Below are 17,199 nucleotides of genomic sequence, written 5' to 3'. Positions count from 1 at the left end.
CTCTACAGAGCTATTAAGGTGAAACCAGTCTCTAGTCTGACATCCCTTTCTCCCAGTAGATCCAATGATCTTGTGTGGCTGACACATTTTTTCATTGGTCTAATAATCCTTGATCATATATAGGTATGCCCTCATCTGAAACTGCACTTCCCAAATATTTAAACTTTGCAACAAATCAAATTAGATCTTCTCAAATCAAGGCACACAACTGTTGTCCAAAGATTGATAGGTCCCCCTGCTGGAAGCCCACAGTTAACTGCTTTGTGCAGTACATTGTGGGAGTGACGCACCGCAAAATAGAGTCTCAAAGCCTCGCTCACCTACCCCCAGCCCCACCCCACTGGTGTTGGAGAGTGATGAGAGTCCTGTACCTGTTGATTCTCCAACGGACTTTACCCTGCCTGTATCTCCTACTGGTGATGTGGAGTCTGACACTGAAGACCCTTCACCACCCTCCTGTGCTTGTGAGCACTGTCTGCTGTTGGTGAGTATAAAAATTGTCACACAAACACAGTAGAAATGGGTCTGGGGGTCAAGGTCTTGGAACATATCACTATTTGTTACATTGTAAAGTGGGTTCCCTTTATGCACATTTGAGTTAGGTATCATTTTCCAGGAACAGATGTGCAGCATAAAGCAAGGGAAACCTGTAGCTCTAGGTGTGGTACATCACCAGAAAGAAAGGAAAGGAAGACTATGGTCCAAATGTCTACAGTTAAGGGGTTACTTATCAATCTGAATTTATAGGCCTGGCAGATTCAAAACACCTGGGAAGCAAACCTGTTTCTAGATTCCCTTCCCAACCAGAACCAAACACAATGGTGTTTCTTTCTAACCAAAGATGCACACATAGGGAGCAGTACCAAAGCAACTGCAGTGATTTCACTACTTATTTCTGATTCAGACTTGTGTAACTGAGACATGCATCTGGCATTGGGTCCACTGATCAAGATCTCTGACAAGAAAAAACAAACAAACAAACGAACCAACGAACCAAACAGACCTCAATAATAAAAATGGAAGGCAATTTCAATGGCATCTCTCCAGCAATCAAAATAAATATGGTAGTCTCCTCCAGAGAACTGACAAATGAAATAAAAATCCAAATACAACTAAATGATATATGCAGTTTTTAACCCTGAGATGGCAGTCTCTGAGTAATGGAGATCCAGGCTTCTAAATAAGCACCCAATTAGTTTATTTTGTTTTCCCATGGTAAAACATTATTTCAACATGAATGAGATCACACAAAGAAATACACTCTCAGCTCAAACCATAAAGGCATGCTCATATTGCACTTTTTCTCAAAAATGGGAGCTGAGTGTAAACCTGTCGGTATTAAAATTCACCATTAACATCAAAATGACTTACAAACCATATCAAAAACTCAACTGTAACATTCATGGAGTGAGCACAAGCAACCAACACAATCATTCCATCTCATTGGGGTAAGCTATGTTTTCCTCCATTCTTATTCATATTTTTCCACATACTCTTTTCACTCACTTTGCAAAGACATAAATGACCGCAAGACAGAACACAGAGAAAAACCAGGCGCTATCTATATTTATTCTCTTAGGCACCATGCACTTTACAGTGCCAAATATAACTAGCAGATAATACTCTAGAGGTAAATAACCCCATGTACACCAACACACACAAAAGTTACAGCAGAAGATTTAACTTTTGTAAAGGTTGTGATGCATATAATGACTAAAATTATGTATGCTGCATAAACATTTGGAGTACATGTTCATCTTGAAATATTTGTTCTATAGTCTCATTTTTAGGAATATATATATCTCAACATTATTTTCAACACTGAGATTTTCCAGGAACAAAATAAAATCTAAAAGAAGCCTACATTTAACAATGCTCTCACTGGCTCAACCCTGGATTTTTTTTTTTTAATTAATCAAATATATAAATGAAGGAATTTTAAAATGTTTCCCAATCCAGTGCAATGTCAGGCAGAGATATTTTTAGTTCTAATCCATTTAAAGTGCTAAATTCCACGGGAATCAGCAGCACTGCTTCACTCACTTCAACTAGATGCTTACAGTCCCAGCACTCAGCCACAGTCTTCAAGAACAAGGGGATGAGATAAAACCATTTTTCTGATAAGAAAACATTCTTGTTCCACTTCTTTTTCTTTTTACTTGGAGCTACTTGTGTATGCCCAATAAATAATGAATTACAACTGCATTTGCAGACAAAAGACATTGCAGAGATAAGTAAACAATGCAGGGCCTGAACACAACACAACTACAGTGTAGGATTTACCATTTTGATCTCAAGGCTCATTTGCATGTACTAATTTAAATCCATAAGAAGCCACTGTTATGAATCTCCAAAAGCTTCTTATTCTACTTATGGCATTAATTATTCTGTAAACCTGGTGGAGTAATAGTACAGCTGAACTCGCAGCAGGCTACAGAGCAAGATGCTAGCAACAAAAATTATGATTTTCCCCCCATTTGGCTTGTGGTTAACTTTTGGGTTGTATTCATGACAAAACTGTATTCTTCATTTTTTGATTTTTCCTTTGGTCCAAATGAATTTAAAAATCCATACATAACAACATTTCCACATGTACAGGTTAGCAGTGCATTCAGCTGTTACTTCCTGGTTTAGGATTTTTCAGACAGGTGTAGAAGTAACTAAAACAGAGAGACATCCCATTGAAAATATTAAGAGCTCTAATTCAAAGACAGGCAAGTACTTTTTAATCAACAATATTATTAAAAATAGTATACAATTTATTGTGCCAGCTTTTCCTCTTCTCTCATTTTATGCAAGTTGAATATTACTATTTTTAGCACTGATGCGACACATAAATTTAAAAATTACACACTTCTGTCTGAAAAGGTTTTTTTTTTTCCTGCTATTGTTAACACAGCACCTAAAAATCACAGTTACTATAAAATAAGTGATAAATATTTGAGGTTTGTTACTCTGTGCCTTTACTATATGTTGTATATCAGCACTGATTGCTGTGCTCCTCACCAGATCCCGTTCCAAGTGGTAGGCACAAGTCTACAGTCTTGTCCTCTCTATCTAAAAATCTTTGTAGTACAGCAAGTATTTAAAAAGCACATATAAACACCTATGTAGACTTGATGAAAATAAAATACAATTTTCACTGGTAGCACTGTAACAAAATATCAATCACTATTAATATAAAAGTAAAAGTCTATGAAATATTGCAAATAGTCTTATTTCTTAAATATTACTGAAGTTCAAGTGCAAGAATTGCTTTTCTTATTATTAATTAAAAATCCTATTTTTTCAACATGTAGAGCAGATTATCACATCTCATTGCAATACTTGTTAATCTATATAAAAACATCATGCATGATCAATTTGAAAATGTAAATGTACTCTCATCCAGCTATTCAAGTATTCTGAAAAAGGTAAAATTGCTTAATAGTCAGTAGGTCTGATCTCAGAGGAGAGGGGAAGGGATGGAATCTCAGATCAGTAATCATTCTTTGTACAGGTGTATGCAACTACTGAAAGGCTGTTAAGGACACACATCCAAGCAAAAGAGTTTGCCTCCTAATAATGAGCAAAACCATGCAAAAATCACCAAAAACCTTGCGCTCATCAAAATGCCTCTGCTTCATATGGATACTGGTAAAAAGTCTCTGTTGTGAGAGAAATCAGTTTTAGGGGGCCTAGACTAAGTAATTCTGATTTTTCAAAACTGAGAACCATTGTAGCTGCTTAGCCTCATCTCACATTAGCATGAAACATCAAGTCTCACTTTCCTCCCACATGTAGAAGCAAACCCACACAAATGGCAGCATGAATAATAGCTAACATTTATGTAACACTTTTTAATCCATAAAGCTCCAAAGTGTTTTGCAGAAGAGCTCAGTATCATCATCCACATTTTACAGATGAAAAATTTAAAGTACAGGTAGGGAATCAAGTCCTCCCAGCAAAGCAGACCCAGTTTTCAGCCAGTGCTCTATCTGGTGGTCCCTGAACATATTGCTCCCTCCGCCCACCTTAATAAATGCAATGTCATCCACGTGAAATCTGGAACCAGAAGCAGCAACAGTGCAGGTGCCTTAGTTCAAGGCACTCTGGACAGAGCTATCTCGGGTAATTCTGTGAAAGGCACCTCCCAAACCATAAGTCATACAGCTACGTTAGAGTAAAATGGCAGCATAATAATTAATTAGCTCTGCTCCTCTCATCATGACACTGCCTGGCACTATGGAAATATTTTGCTAGGCCAGCACTCCAGACTCCCAACCCATCCTGTGCCCATATCTGCATCATCTGCTGCACCTCCATTGACCATTAGTTTGCTACTGCCTACCAGTGAAAACCATTTTAATAGGCAAGTGTTTCCCAACCTTTTCCAGCCCAAGGCACATTTACATTAATCAAAATTTTCCACAGCACTATGTTGCCCTCCCTAAATGCAGTCCGTCGAGTGCACTCAGACAAAACTCTAATTAGGGTCAAGACTAACTTGACAACTCTGAATCCAACTGGCCTTTAAATCATGTATAAAATCTCTATTGCTTGGGGAAAGGTGCCAAACTTGGGAGAGAAGAAACAGAAGATACTCTGAGTGAGGGAAAACTCCCTCCCTGCAGCCTGCCCACTTTTTTGGTCTTTCAAATTCATTAGAACTACTGGAACATATCAATCACTAAAATCTCCATTGGTAACTCATTACCACATTCTGGACCAATTCTTGAGTTGCTGTTTTAAATTCAGAACAATGCAAATACAAAAGATGCAGCTCTGCGGTATACCATAAACACATCATAATACTCTACTTGGTATGGCAGCCATCACTACAGCAGCTGATCTGCTCACCCCAAGGAGACAGCAAACTGTATGGAAATAACAAGCAAGCAGTAATAGTACCAGAGCTTATAAAATGCTTTATGCTAATTAGCAACCTAAAGTGAGGGAAGGAAGGAACTTGCTCTTCCTAATCCCTCTAGCTGGGGATAGTGACAGGTTAGAGTAGGAAAAGGTGAGTGAGCTCCAGAAAAGCCAGTAAAGCTTTACAATACCACGCAGCACAACAAAGCAAATGACTGTATTTCATAGACCTCTGTGCAAATGGTCACCAATGAAGTCAGAGCACTGATCTCAAGGACCTAAGAGATCCCTTCCAGTCTTGGGTTCTTAAGGAGATAAACTGGTTGTGACAACAGGAATGTTGATGGGACCACTCAAAATGCCAGGTGATGACAAAAGCTCATGATAACCCAGATCGGTTTAATCAAAATGCAATAAAATGATACATTATTTTCCTACACACTACTAGAACCATGGCAGGTCAAATAATAAATAGTAAATACCTTCTTGTGCTTAGTAGTATTTCAAGTTAAGTGGGGAGGGAGTTCCTCCTAAAAAATATCAAACCACTAGAGAGTATATAATAAATACTAAAAGCCATAGAAACCTTGCTGCCAAGCAGTAGGAAGCATCCCTCAGATCAAAGAGATTAGATGTTCTTAAAGCATTTAAGAAAGTATGGAGTCATTTGGTATGTTTGTTCACAATCCTCAAAAACATATTATAATTCTAAGAGATTCCGTTTTGCAAACACCACAATTAGAATACATTTATAGTGGTTCATTTTTTACACTTTGCAGGTTTAGGACATTTTAAAAGAAATAATACAACTGACCATAACTGTTGATTATATTTTCTTAAACAATATACAGAAGTATTTGACAACTGTGATGTTTCTTCCAGTATTAATTCGCTAGAAGAACCAAACATTTAATTATCTGACAGAATTTGACATATTTGGGGTGTTAGATTCAAAATTCTATGCTGTATAGTTGTCATGACATGCCTGTTATAAACATATATGTAAATACTATTGAGACTCATGTATAAACCAACTATAAGGAATGTAAACACAGGGATAAATAAACATGGCTTTGAAATGCATACAACAGTCAGCTGGCTACATTGTGTATAACGGTGCTTAGGCTATTGTAATAATTCAGTAAATAAATATAAATATATATAAAGAGTAATACATGTAAATATAACAGCTTCCTTATCTGATTTTGTTTATCTGATAGTCCTCACGATTTTTTTAAGACTATAATTGCTCTTAACTCACACACACACACACACACACACACACACACACACACACACACTATTTGATTTTCTAAGGAGCACTTCTCACTTTTGGTATTTTGACTATACAGTGGCAAAGAGAGATAAATGGGATAGAACAGTGATACTACGTCACCCTGAAATGGGTTTTTTTCCACCCTTTTGGCTAATTAATAGGCAACCATGGATCCTCTGGATTATGATATACATGTAAGAGAAGTCTATGAGCATCACACCAAGACACCTGACATTTATGTCTAGGCAAGAGTATGGAGGAGTGGAGACTGCCCAAGACCTACCATTCCCCCTCTTTAAACCACTGAGACAATCTAAAGGCCAGAGGACCGAGTCCAGATATTCAGTGCATCGATGGCTGTAGCTTCTGCCATACAGCAACAGATAAAAACTGCTCCTGACTGCCTAACGCTGCAGCAAGGACAAGCTTATGTTAGAAGGACGTCCCTTAGACATTCTCCAACCAAGGAGAACACACAAGGCAGCAGGGACCGGGGTTTCTGGACATCCTGTACTCTCCTTACTTTGGAGGTCACAACATTATGGTGTTTCATAAGAGCTACCCAGTCAGATGCAGAGCTTGTGTGTACTATGAAACCATTTTCTTTACATACACTGTATTATATGTTACAGCATACCCTGCAGTGTATATTCAATATAAATCACTTAATTCTGATGAAACAAAAGAAAAAAATGTCACTAAAGACCCTCATATGTCTTTCCCTCTTTCCTAGACCAAGAGAAGCAGAAAAATGAGACTCCTAATACTTTCCCAACATTAACTGTACCTGTTCAACTGAAAAACAAACACCATATATTTTACTATTATAAAAGACAACAACAAAAGCATCAGAAGTTCAGTTCCTGTGATTAATTTCTGGAAAGACTCTCTCAAGTTCAAGCAGCTTCACCCAGAATCAGAATATCAAAGCTCAAGAATTTTTATGCAGTCTGTAATTATTCAAAGGAGGATAATTATTTTTGAAACTCCTACAAATTTACATTATTTCATTTGCAACCTTGCCAAATTCACATTAAAAAGAAAATGATAATTTTATAGCTTGACTAAACTAATTAATGTCACCACAAAGAAAGACATTAAACCACTAGGTAGCAAAAAGTTAAGCAAAGGAAGCGTGTCATTTTTCACAGCCTAGCTGTTACTGATCAGTAGTAGTCACTGTTGGTTATTGATTAAACACAAATACGTAGGTTTTTTTCTCTGCTTTTATGGGTGTATATAATAATGATTTTTATCAGTTGAAAAAAATATTCCTTGATAGATTCCTTTATTCTACATAAAAATGGGGAAAAAAATTATATAGATACGTGGCTATACCAACACTCATGTCCACTTAAAACAGTAGCTGTTGGCCAGGCTGTGGCCCCTAACCCAGAATGGGCTCATTCTTCCCATTATACCACAATCTTGTTCAAACCTTAGTTTCACCGCAGATAAAGGTATACTGAGAAAAGCAGCCTGAGAGAGAGAGATATTCCTCTTCAAAAAGTGGTTACCACTCCCAAAACTCACATTTTAAAAACTCAAAAAAAATTACTTTCTTTTTTTTTTGGTGCAAGGAAATGAAGACTCGTCTCAACCATCAACTTGACATTTTTCTGCCTCCTATAAGAATATTGTACGTAAAAGCAACAGCAAACCTAAGATTTCTCTTTTCTGGACTTGCAATTTTAGTAAAAGAAACCAAGACAAGGGGCCTTATTCATCACTGCAATACTCCACTTTAATACCAGAGCAACACAGTTGCACTAGCATAAAACTAGAGTAATTGAGTGGTGAATCAGGCCTAGAAATCTACTTCCCTCTGAAAAAAATAGGTTGCCTGAAAAAAAAAAGTCTCCTGAATCACTACGTATTGCACATCTTCCACAAGGAAGGCGACTGAGAAACCCACAATCATCAACACAATAGAAGGCAAAGATAAAACATCACACACATCACCAATATGTTACTGCAATTCTTTCTTACATGAAAAGATAACCCAAAGGCTATTTGTGCAGGTACCTTAGCGTATCTTTAGTGCTACAGATTACATCACACAGTGATGAGCCTGCCCCCAGAGCTCGGGCTCCTTACAAGCTAGGACTGCTCCACATGAAATGCAGTGACCAAATGCGACTGTTCTTCCACAAAACACTGCACTAATTCTCCTGCTTTCAGTCTTTCCACTTGAATGGAATAAAAACCCTTTTCAGCACAACAATTACAATTCCCCCCTTTTTTTCTCAGGGGCACTATGGGACTCCTCAGAGCATGCACAATGCAAATAAGGCAAACTTCCTTTCAAAGAGTGATTAATATGCAAAGACAGCCTGCTTTTTTAGAGGGCTGTGAAGAACCACCAACAAGCATTTCTAAACTCCGAGGTTTCTTCAATTATTTCCACTGTTTATTTTTAAACATAAGATTATGCAATAACACCAAACATTAGGACCCATTTGCCAATATTATGTAAACAATGCCAAATTGGCTGTTTCAATCTTTTGTATCATATTGAAATCTAGGCTCTACTTCCTTAGCTATGAACACAGTGACAAACCTAGTTTTTCAACTGCTAATCCTTAATGATAGTACTGTTTGCTTAAAAATGACTGCATTTAAACCCAGAAAGAACTGAGTACCTTCCTTCCTAAAAGTTCAAAAATTTCTTGAAGGCAAAGAACTTCACAAGTCACAAAACAGATCTAAGACAATACCATGCACTTACTAAACAGTAGTAATTTAAATGACACATGTAATAGTGAAGACCTTGGTGCTTAATTAAACATAATACACTTGAGACAATTTCTTAAAATGTTGTTTCAGAGTGCTTGATTGATCTTTGCACAAGATACGTGAGAAATGTAAAGACCTAAATTTCAGAATTGGAGACATTGCTTTTTCTATTTTCATGAATAAAAGTTTCACCACCCTCTATTCTTCGTCTCCTGTCACCTTGTCAACATCACTTCATCTATACAACCAGGCCAGGACCCTCCTGTGGCATGAACTTTCCACTTCAAGCACCAATAAACCATACTTTGCCTAAAATGACCTCAAACTGTAGCCTGAATATGTTAGGTGACTCACTTCTCATTCTAAACCCTTCCGAGTTCTTTACGGGCTCAGCATCCTTTATGTGTTCTGACAGTTTTGAAAACTTCCCCCACTCCCCCCCACCTTCAGAATCACACCTCAAGTTAGTGATCAAGTAACTTTGTGTTAATCCTAAAACAGTGACAGAAATTATGGATTCACATTTATCTTTCTTTGACTCTTCAAGGTTGACTCGTGCATCATTCACTATAAATTACGAGTACAACTGAAGCTGAAATATTTAAACTATTGGCCATTGCATCTATTTTTATAGCCATAATCAGCATTAAACAAAATCAACAATTCCTACGCACGGTATTGGCCAAATCATGAAAATACGAAAAGTACCAATCCACCTTGATTCTGCATGACCCAGTTATTATAAAATTTTAAAAAAGCTTTCACCTCTAAGTAAAACATTTGTGGTTTTTTTCCCCCAGAAAAGATGTGAGGGTAACAATATCTAGAGTAGTTAAAATATTGCAAAATCTTTCTTAAAATTAATTTTCCCTACCCTCCTGTCCTAAGATTATTCTGCTTGCTTGATTCATTGTGTGGGTTTTGTCCAAAGGGTGTGAACCAACAAGCGCTTTCCACACCAACAGCTGACAACTATTCTTGTTAGTTTCTTCTTTTTTTTTTTTAGACCTGTGACTAACACTGCAAAAATCTTCAATGTTAGCAGAGCTTAAAAGGAATGTGTAAGACAAAAGATTTTTATTGTCACCCAGCCTAATAACAAGCAAATCTCAAGAGATATCTCTTGGCTGTTCTTTGAACAATGAATTACGGTTCAATATTGTCAGATGGAGAAAAGCAAGCACAAAAGTCTAAATATATTCATACTGAATTCTTTTTAGTAAAACATCCTTACAAAAAACACTATTTTCAAATCACTATTCAGCAGAATATTCACTTCTTGCCACATATTCCATTTCCCAAAGGTTTTTTTTTAATTGTGTTTTGAAAGTTCATATATTACTTAACTGGCTACCATCTTGAAAGGATGTAAAAACTAAACTATCTTATGAATTAAGTAACAGAAGAGATATGGACTTTGAAAGTTTTTTATTCTTTGTTCTATGGAAATAACCTAATAGAAATTTGGCTTAGAATAGGAAATCTTTTTATGGATTTTTTTCTTCACAACACTCTACCTCACTTGGGGTAAATCAGGACATCCTCCATCCTCCAGTCCTCACATTACAGTTCTGCACATCTCTGCAATAGTCCTCTCACAAGAGCTAGGACACAAACAGTTGGAAAAAATCAACCAGATTTAGATTGTTCCTAACTATCTAACCTTAATATTTTTGCATCAGATTTTCAAATAGAGACCATCTATGTCATCACAAACTGCAAGTATAAGTGAGTGCATGCTCACTGAGGGCTGTGCTTGCAGTTGTAGGTCATCATGGTTCTGATCTAAAGCCTGCTGATGTCAAGACACCTGCTGACTTGTTGCGACTATGGAGCAGATCCTCCTAGGGCAGGGGTGGGCCAGATGCGGCCTGCCAGGCCATTCTATCCCACCCACGGGGCCCCTACAAAATTTAGAAAATTAACATTTATCTGCCCTGGACTTTAACAACCTTGTCCAGGACTGCAGCCCACAATGGCTTGCCGAAACTCAGTAAGTGGCCCTCTGCCCAAAATAATTGCCCACCCCTGTCCTAGGGTGCCAAAGTCCCTAACAGATGGCTCAGATACCTTGGGGATGCGGGACAGAAAGGGAGGGAGAAAGAGACATTCCCTGATTTGGGGTAAGAAAAGATGTTAGCCTATGGCCGAGCTGAAAATCTGGCTACTTTAAATGAGTGATTTGACAATGAATATATTGCAAAAAGTTGAGAAACCCTTACGCCTTCAGGAGCAAACACCACAATTGCCCAAAGCATCCATCTCTCCCTTGTTTCTGTTGTAAATACATTTCAACCAATTCAGCAATGCAAAGAATTGCTGGATATGTATATCAATTATTCACCTCTTATATGTGATACATCTTAAGCTAGTTAACTTATCTAGCCAGGAAGTACTATAAGAATATTCCCAAAAGCATCTTCTTCAGTGTAGCTGTTAATGCATGATTTTATGACATCCTGGCTCTCAGTGGGAAAGGCTGACTGTGTTTCTAAGAAAATGAAGGAACCATTACTGGAAAGATGATGGCTCACCCACTTGTTTGCCTATTTCATCTGCTCCTCTCTCAGATTCTGGAAGAATTAGACACGTTCAAAATATACAACACACTCAAGCCTCTTACAAACACAATTCCTAGAAAACCTAAGCCATTTCCAACAAAAGTGCCAGCCACATCCTGCATCTCCCACTCACTCCCACCTTCAGGAAAGGTCTGAGAGTACAGATGAATAATGACAGCATGCTTTGGAGGTCATCAACTGAAAGAATGAAGTCCAGAATTTCCAAATGCCACCACAGAGTGGAAGAAATGCAACCACCAAAACAAAAAAACAGACTCCTTCCTAGTCTAGTACAGATTGCATGATCTGCAAAGATAGCTGCCACCTTCATGTCTAAAAAAAATCCACCATCTACTAGTAAGAGAGAAAAAAAGAACTCCGAGACCAAAATCAGCAGGCGTTAGCTCAGCTGATGTCAACTGAATCCACACATTCTATAGCAAAGCCGAATCCGGGCAGTAATCTGCTCCCAAAAGGTATGCTTCCTTCCTGGCAACACAGGAAGGAGCCTCTTGAGTCTCCGAGTCATTTTTACTAAGGCTATCATCATTTTACCTTTGGTCAGACAATAATCTTACAAAAATTATCCATAACCTCTCTCTCATAAGTGACAAAACTGAAGTAACCTCAGATTTTCACAGCTGGAATCCAACTCTAGATAAAGTGATAGCCAAAATCATCAAGCCTTGGTCATTTTCAGATCAACTATAATCTTCGTTATGTACTCTGTGCATTTTGGCACATTTTCGGCAACATTCATATTTGGTAGGTTTCAGACATCCAGGTATGACTCATTCAAGATGGTGAATGCCTGCTTTCCCATCCTGTCCTGATACTGCTAATGAAGTATAAGATATCAGGAGTGAAAAGATGATTTCATTTACCATTTTTTCCCTTGATCCCTTATCTATTTCTTTTCTCTTGGGGAGAACACTCCAACATTAGTGTTGTAAACTAAAAATGACATGTAAAATACCCATTCCTCCACTTACTGGTGACTCCCTCAGAAACGTATAAATGCAATGCATTAAAAGTGCCTGAAAGCCTGCCATTTGGCTCTCAAGCTAACATCAAAAGGCAATACTACTAATGAGCAGCTGCAGCAGAGGCTGCATTTCAACACCATGAACTGAAAGGGCATAATGGCACTACAGCCAAACCCAACTAATTTGCATCCCTTTGCATCAGCAAGGGTTTCAAAGTTTGGCAATGTGCTTTCTCAAACAAAAGGAGCCACAGCCATCACAAATCTGACTGTCAAATTTGCTTCTGTGATTTTGATGGCTGACAAATGTCTGTGCACCCAGCGGCTCTTTTTTTCCAATCAAGATTTGAGGGGGGGGGACCAACACATCAAGTCTTTCGCAGTCATGCGCAAAGCATCTCATTAAGAAGCAAAGAGATGCCTGGGAGCTGTAGTTCTGTTCACAGCCACACCTATGGCCAGGCTACTCCCAAATATGCTAAATATATATAGAAGGCAATTAGAAGAAGTAGGAGGTTTTTTTAGCTGGCGTTCCAATTGTTTTTCAAACTTCCCTATTTACAGTTGAATCAGTTTACTCACTCATTCTCAAACCTCATATCTCCACCATGATATAAAATAAAGAAGATAATAAAAAAAAATTCTTAAGGGATCCATGTACATTCTTCAAATCATTTCTTTAAGAACACATATGCCTCAAAATGAGAAAGAGCTTCTTCCCTAACTGGTTTTGGAGAAATTCTTTTTAAAAATCCCCAGCCTTTGCCTCACTGTTCATGAGATGAGACACAACAGAGCAGAATTCTCCTCCTGATGGATGAAATTCATACTAAAAAGCATGTTGTCCTGAAAAAACAATACTTCAAAAGCCACCTGAAAAATAAGAACCTGCACACACTCCATACACACAGGCAGATGTGTTGACTGATCAATAAAATGCAGGATGGTCTTTTATAAGAAAATAAAATGTGCTTTTGTCTTACTAGTGCTTCTTGCTGTTCCCTGCAGACTGATGGCAGCAGGTGCAGTACCCCGTCCTTCTCCCTCCCCCCATCAATTGGTTCTGCTTTTCTGACACCCAGTCAAGGCAAACAAACCCATGGCATTAAAATTTTTAAAAAAAGTTCATGCCTTCTTTTAACAGCCTTCTTTTAACAACCAAAAGCCCATCTCTCCTTATACCCTAAGGCAAGAAGGTCTATCCGTAAAATATATTTCTGGATACCAGCCAGGAAAACGTGAAGGCACTTTCAGTCTGGAGAGCAGCCACAGTGCTTTAACACTCCTAAAGACTTAAACACTGGGAATTCATTAAATTTATATTAAATTTAAAGTTCTTGGAAAAAAAAAAAATCAACCATCAGGTCAGGACTCTTCCCGTCCATATGTCAACAGTGTGAAGTTTATACAAAATAGTCTATTATTTTAAGAAACTATAGTTCTCGGGATGTAAACGAAAGGAGATGAGCCATCTGTTGTGTCTATAAATCAACCTCTGAGTTATAAAAGAATGTTGTTTTAATTTAAGAGTAAATTAAGGCGTTACTTACTATCCCAGGACACAGGAATATATACAAAAGGCAGGGTTATTTTAAAAGATGCAAAGGGAATGCTTTTGTTCCCACCCCCCAGGGTGACCGCTTCTCAGACAATCCTCCATTCAGGGTTCCCTCACTTATACACATCTATCTCCTGCATTTTCCTACAGTTAAGATACTGTAAAGAGAGAATGGGGTTTTAATTAGCATTACCACGGTTCATATCACTACCTCTTTTTCTTCCTTGGCTTTCCCTTCTTTAGTGGCTTCTCACTCCCTCTCATGGTGGGGTGGGGAAGACAGGAGATAAGGCTTAGCAAATTAAAGCAGGATCCCTTAAGACTGAAGGCACCAGAGGTGAGCTGGGTGTTGCTTGCATTATATATTGTGTTGCTGCTTTGTTCGGGCTTTTTAATATTTTGGGGGGTTTTTCTATTCTCCATGCAAAGCTGACTTAACAGTCAGATTCGATCCTTGCCGCTCCTCAAGCATTCTGGCATTTATTAATGTTATTACTGGAAAAAATAACCTTTTGAGTGGGGCAGCAGGTGATATGTGCATATATATATTTCCCTTTCACAAAGCATTGCTTACCTCAGTCTGTGTGTTGGAAAACCCACTTTCTTCCTCCTCCACATATTGAGAATGCCTTGCATGAATGTGCCTGTGTGTGGTGCGATGGCTGGGGAAAGGTAGATGTCTAGCTTTGCATGCGTGTGTGTGTGTGTGTGTGTGTGATGTGGTGGCTGGGGAAAGAGAGGTGTCTAGCTGGATAAAGGGGGAAAGAAAGAAGCTACATGGCAACAGTGAGCAAAGGGTGCGGCTGGGGGAGCGTGGTAGCATTAAGCCTCGAGCTTCCAGCGGGGAATCAACACCCTCCCTATTGGGATTTTAATCTAATGGGGAAAAATGCACATAAAAAAACACTCAAACAGCAGCTTTGGAGCAATGCCTATGTTAGGAGGAAGCTGTACAGTAAAATGGGAGGGGGTTGCCTATTAAGTAGGGCTGTAGCTGGGGTGCGTTTGAGTCATGTGGGGAGCGGAAGCAGGATAAGGTAGTGACTGTAGGTGCCAGTTGGTGGCTCTGATTAGGGATGGTAGTAATTGTGCAATCCCTGAAATGACAGTGGTTGGTCGTGAACATGGGTGGAGCAGCGGTAGCCATGACTGCCCAGACACAGGCAAGAATCATCAGCTCATGATGACACCACGGGGAGTGGGAACAGCTGCGACCAAGGTGGGGTGGGGTCATTTTGGGCAGAAGCAGAGGTGTGTTGCAAAGGTAGGGCTGTGCCCTAGCAGCTGGAGGTTATTGTTGAAGATTTGGGGGAGGGCTGCGGTAGACGAGACATAGGACCCTGATGGCAAGTTGGGGAGCAAACATATGGTGGCAGGTTGGTGGGAGCAGCGCAGTTGGGCAGCTGCATCCTGGAGTGTGTGGGGCTTTGGAGAGGCCACTTTCCAGCCGGTGTGGAGGGCAGCAGGGCCTGGGCTGGGCTGCTGGAGGGCCACCCTTGTGCATGGCCGACTAGACAGGAGGCAGGGATGAGGCAGCACCCCGGCGTGGCTGCTGTCGAGATACTGAGGGTATGGGTGGGCACCCAGCTCCAGGGGAGCCACACGATGCCAAGGGGCAAAGATACACAGGGGGCACCCAGCCCCAGAGGAGCCGCACCCTGTTGGGGGGCAAATACACATGGGTGGGCACCCAGCTCCAGGGGAGCAGCACGATGGGGTCACTTGACCCCAGTGCTCTTTCCTGCCCAGGGCAAGGGGTTAGACTGGATGATGGGACAGGGCCTGCTGGCACGGCAGATTTCAGAGATTTGTAGGGTCAGAAGGGCCAAGACACGGGTGGGCACCCAGCTCCAGCGGAGCCACAGGCTGCTGGGGGCAGACACAGAGGCGAATGCATGGGGGAGCCTGGCCAGGAGGGGGGGCACAATGCACCCCCTCCCCCCGTGAAGCTGACGGGGGGGGGCACTTTGGTGGCGCTGAGGCGAGTGGGGGGGCAGCCTCGAGGGGCGGGGCCTCGACGAACGTTGGGGCCCGAGCCCCTAACGGCGTTTCCCGCTCGGGGCCGGCGGGCGCTGATTGGCTGCGCCGCGTTCCATTCCCCCCCCCCCCCCACACACACACACGGACGCACAGAGCGATTCCCCTATCGCGCGGCATCTCCGCACCGTTTGCGGGCAAAGAGGAAGAGCATCCTCCTCCTCCTCCTCAGCTGAACACCCCCCCCCCCCAGCCCCTCACGCTGCATCTCCATTGTGGGCACCCCCCCCGGAAAAAAAAAAAAGTCTCCATTGTTTGCTGTGTGCTCAGCTGGAGGCAGCCCCTTTTCACCACCCCACCCCCAAAAAGAAACGAAAAATGCCCCCTGCCTCAGCAATGCAACAATGAAGGAGGGAGCTCTCCAGCCCCTGCCATGCCCTGGGGGGCACAAATCCGTGCAAGCTCTGGGCTTCTAGGAAACACACACACACAAAAGCAAAGCCCACTGCCTCCCTGCTCGCGCACAGCAGCCTCCAGCTGCACCAGCAGACCCTCAGACATGCAGTGCCCCCCCTTCCTCAGGAGCAAAGCCCCATGCATCTCTCCCCAGATAACACATGGATGCACGTACCTGCAGTCCCGAGGAAAAATAAAGCCCAGATGAGATCCTTAGTTTGCAGCATTGCAATCTGCTGATGGAGAAGTTGCTTGCAAAAAAATATATAGGTTTCCTTCAAGAGGAGCTGGTGCAGATGGGTATTCAGATGCAATGCAATTTTTTTTTAATGATTATTGTTGTTGTTGTTGTTGTTTGTTCAAATTGGGTTCGGGGTATTTTTTATTGGATTTTGCCAGCTGCTCTCTAGCTGCTTGCAGGAGCTGATCAGAGAATGAGTGACAGTCCCAGCCTCAGCACACACGCACAACAGAGATCCCTGCGCCGTCCTGGATTTGCTTTGGTGGGGTTGGAAGGGAGAAGGGGGTGGCACCTCACTGTGTTCTTCCACCCATGCTGGCCACAAATAGTACAGTGCAATAAGCATCAAGGAGGTACTGTAGAGAGACACAGGAGAAACGGTTGCAGCCGCCTGCAAAAGATGGTCTGGATCTGCACCGGGAATCACTCGTATCTACAGCAGGGGGGGTTGCTGCTTGGCTTGGCTTTGCAAGGGAGCTCCAGATGCATCTCCGAAATGACATACAAAAAACTTGTTTCGGACCAACACGGCTACCAGAACGATGCATGCACATATAT

General features: G+C 40.9%; 1 protein-coding gene across 1 annotated transcript in view; it reads right to left on the bottom strand.

Moving 5' to 3' along the window:
* Positions 1-16,972, bottom strand: part of NCAM1 (neural cell adhesion molecule 1) — a 215,190-nt gene extending 198,218 nt beyond the window's left edge. Inside the window, 1 exon segment of the mRNA XM_019547130.1 lies at positions 16,576-16,972. Coding sequence (XP_019402675.1) covers positions 16,576-16,627 — 52 coding nt within the window. The 5' untranslated portion in view covers positions 16,628-16,972.
* Between the last annotated feature and the right edge of the window lie 227 nt (positions 16,973-17,199).

Source organism: Crocodylus porosus, unplaced genomic scaffold, assembly GCF_001723895.1.
Source record: "Crocodylus porosus isolate Cpor-Errol unplaced genomic scaffold, CroPor_comp1, whole genome shotgun sequence".
Taxonomy (NCBI): Eukaryota; Metazoa; Chordata; order Crocodylia; family Crocodylidae; genus Crocodylus; species Crocodylus porosus.
The sequence above is the reverse complement of the archived record's forward strand: the minus strand, read 5'-3'. Positions and strand labels throughout refer to the sequence as shown.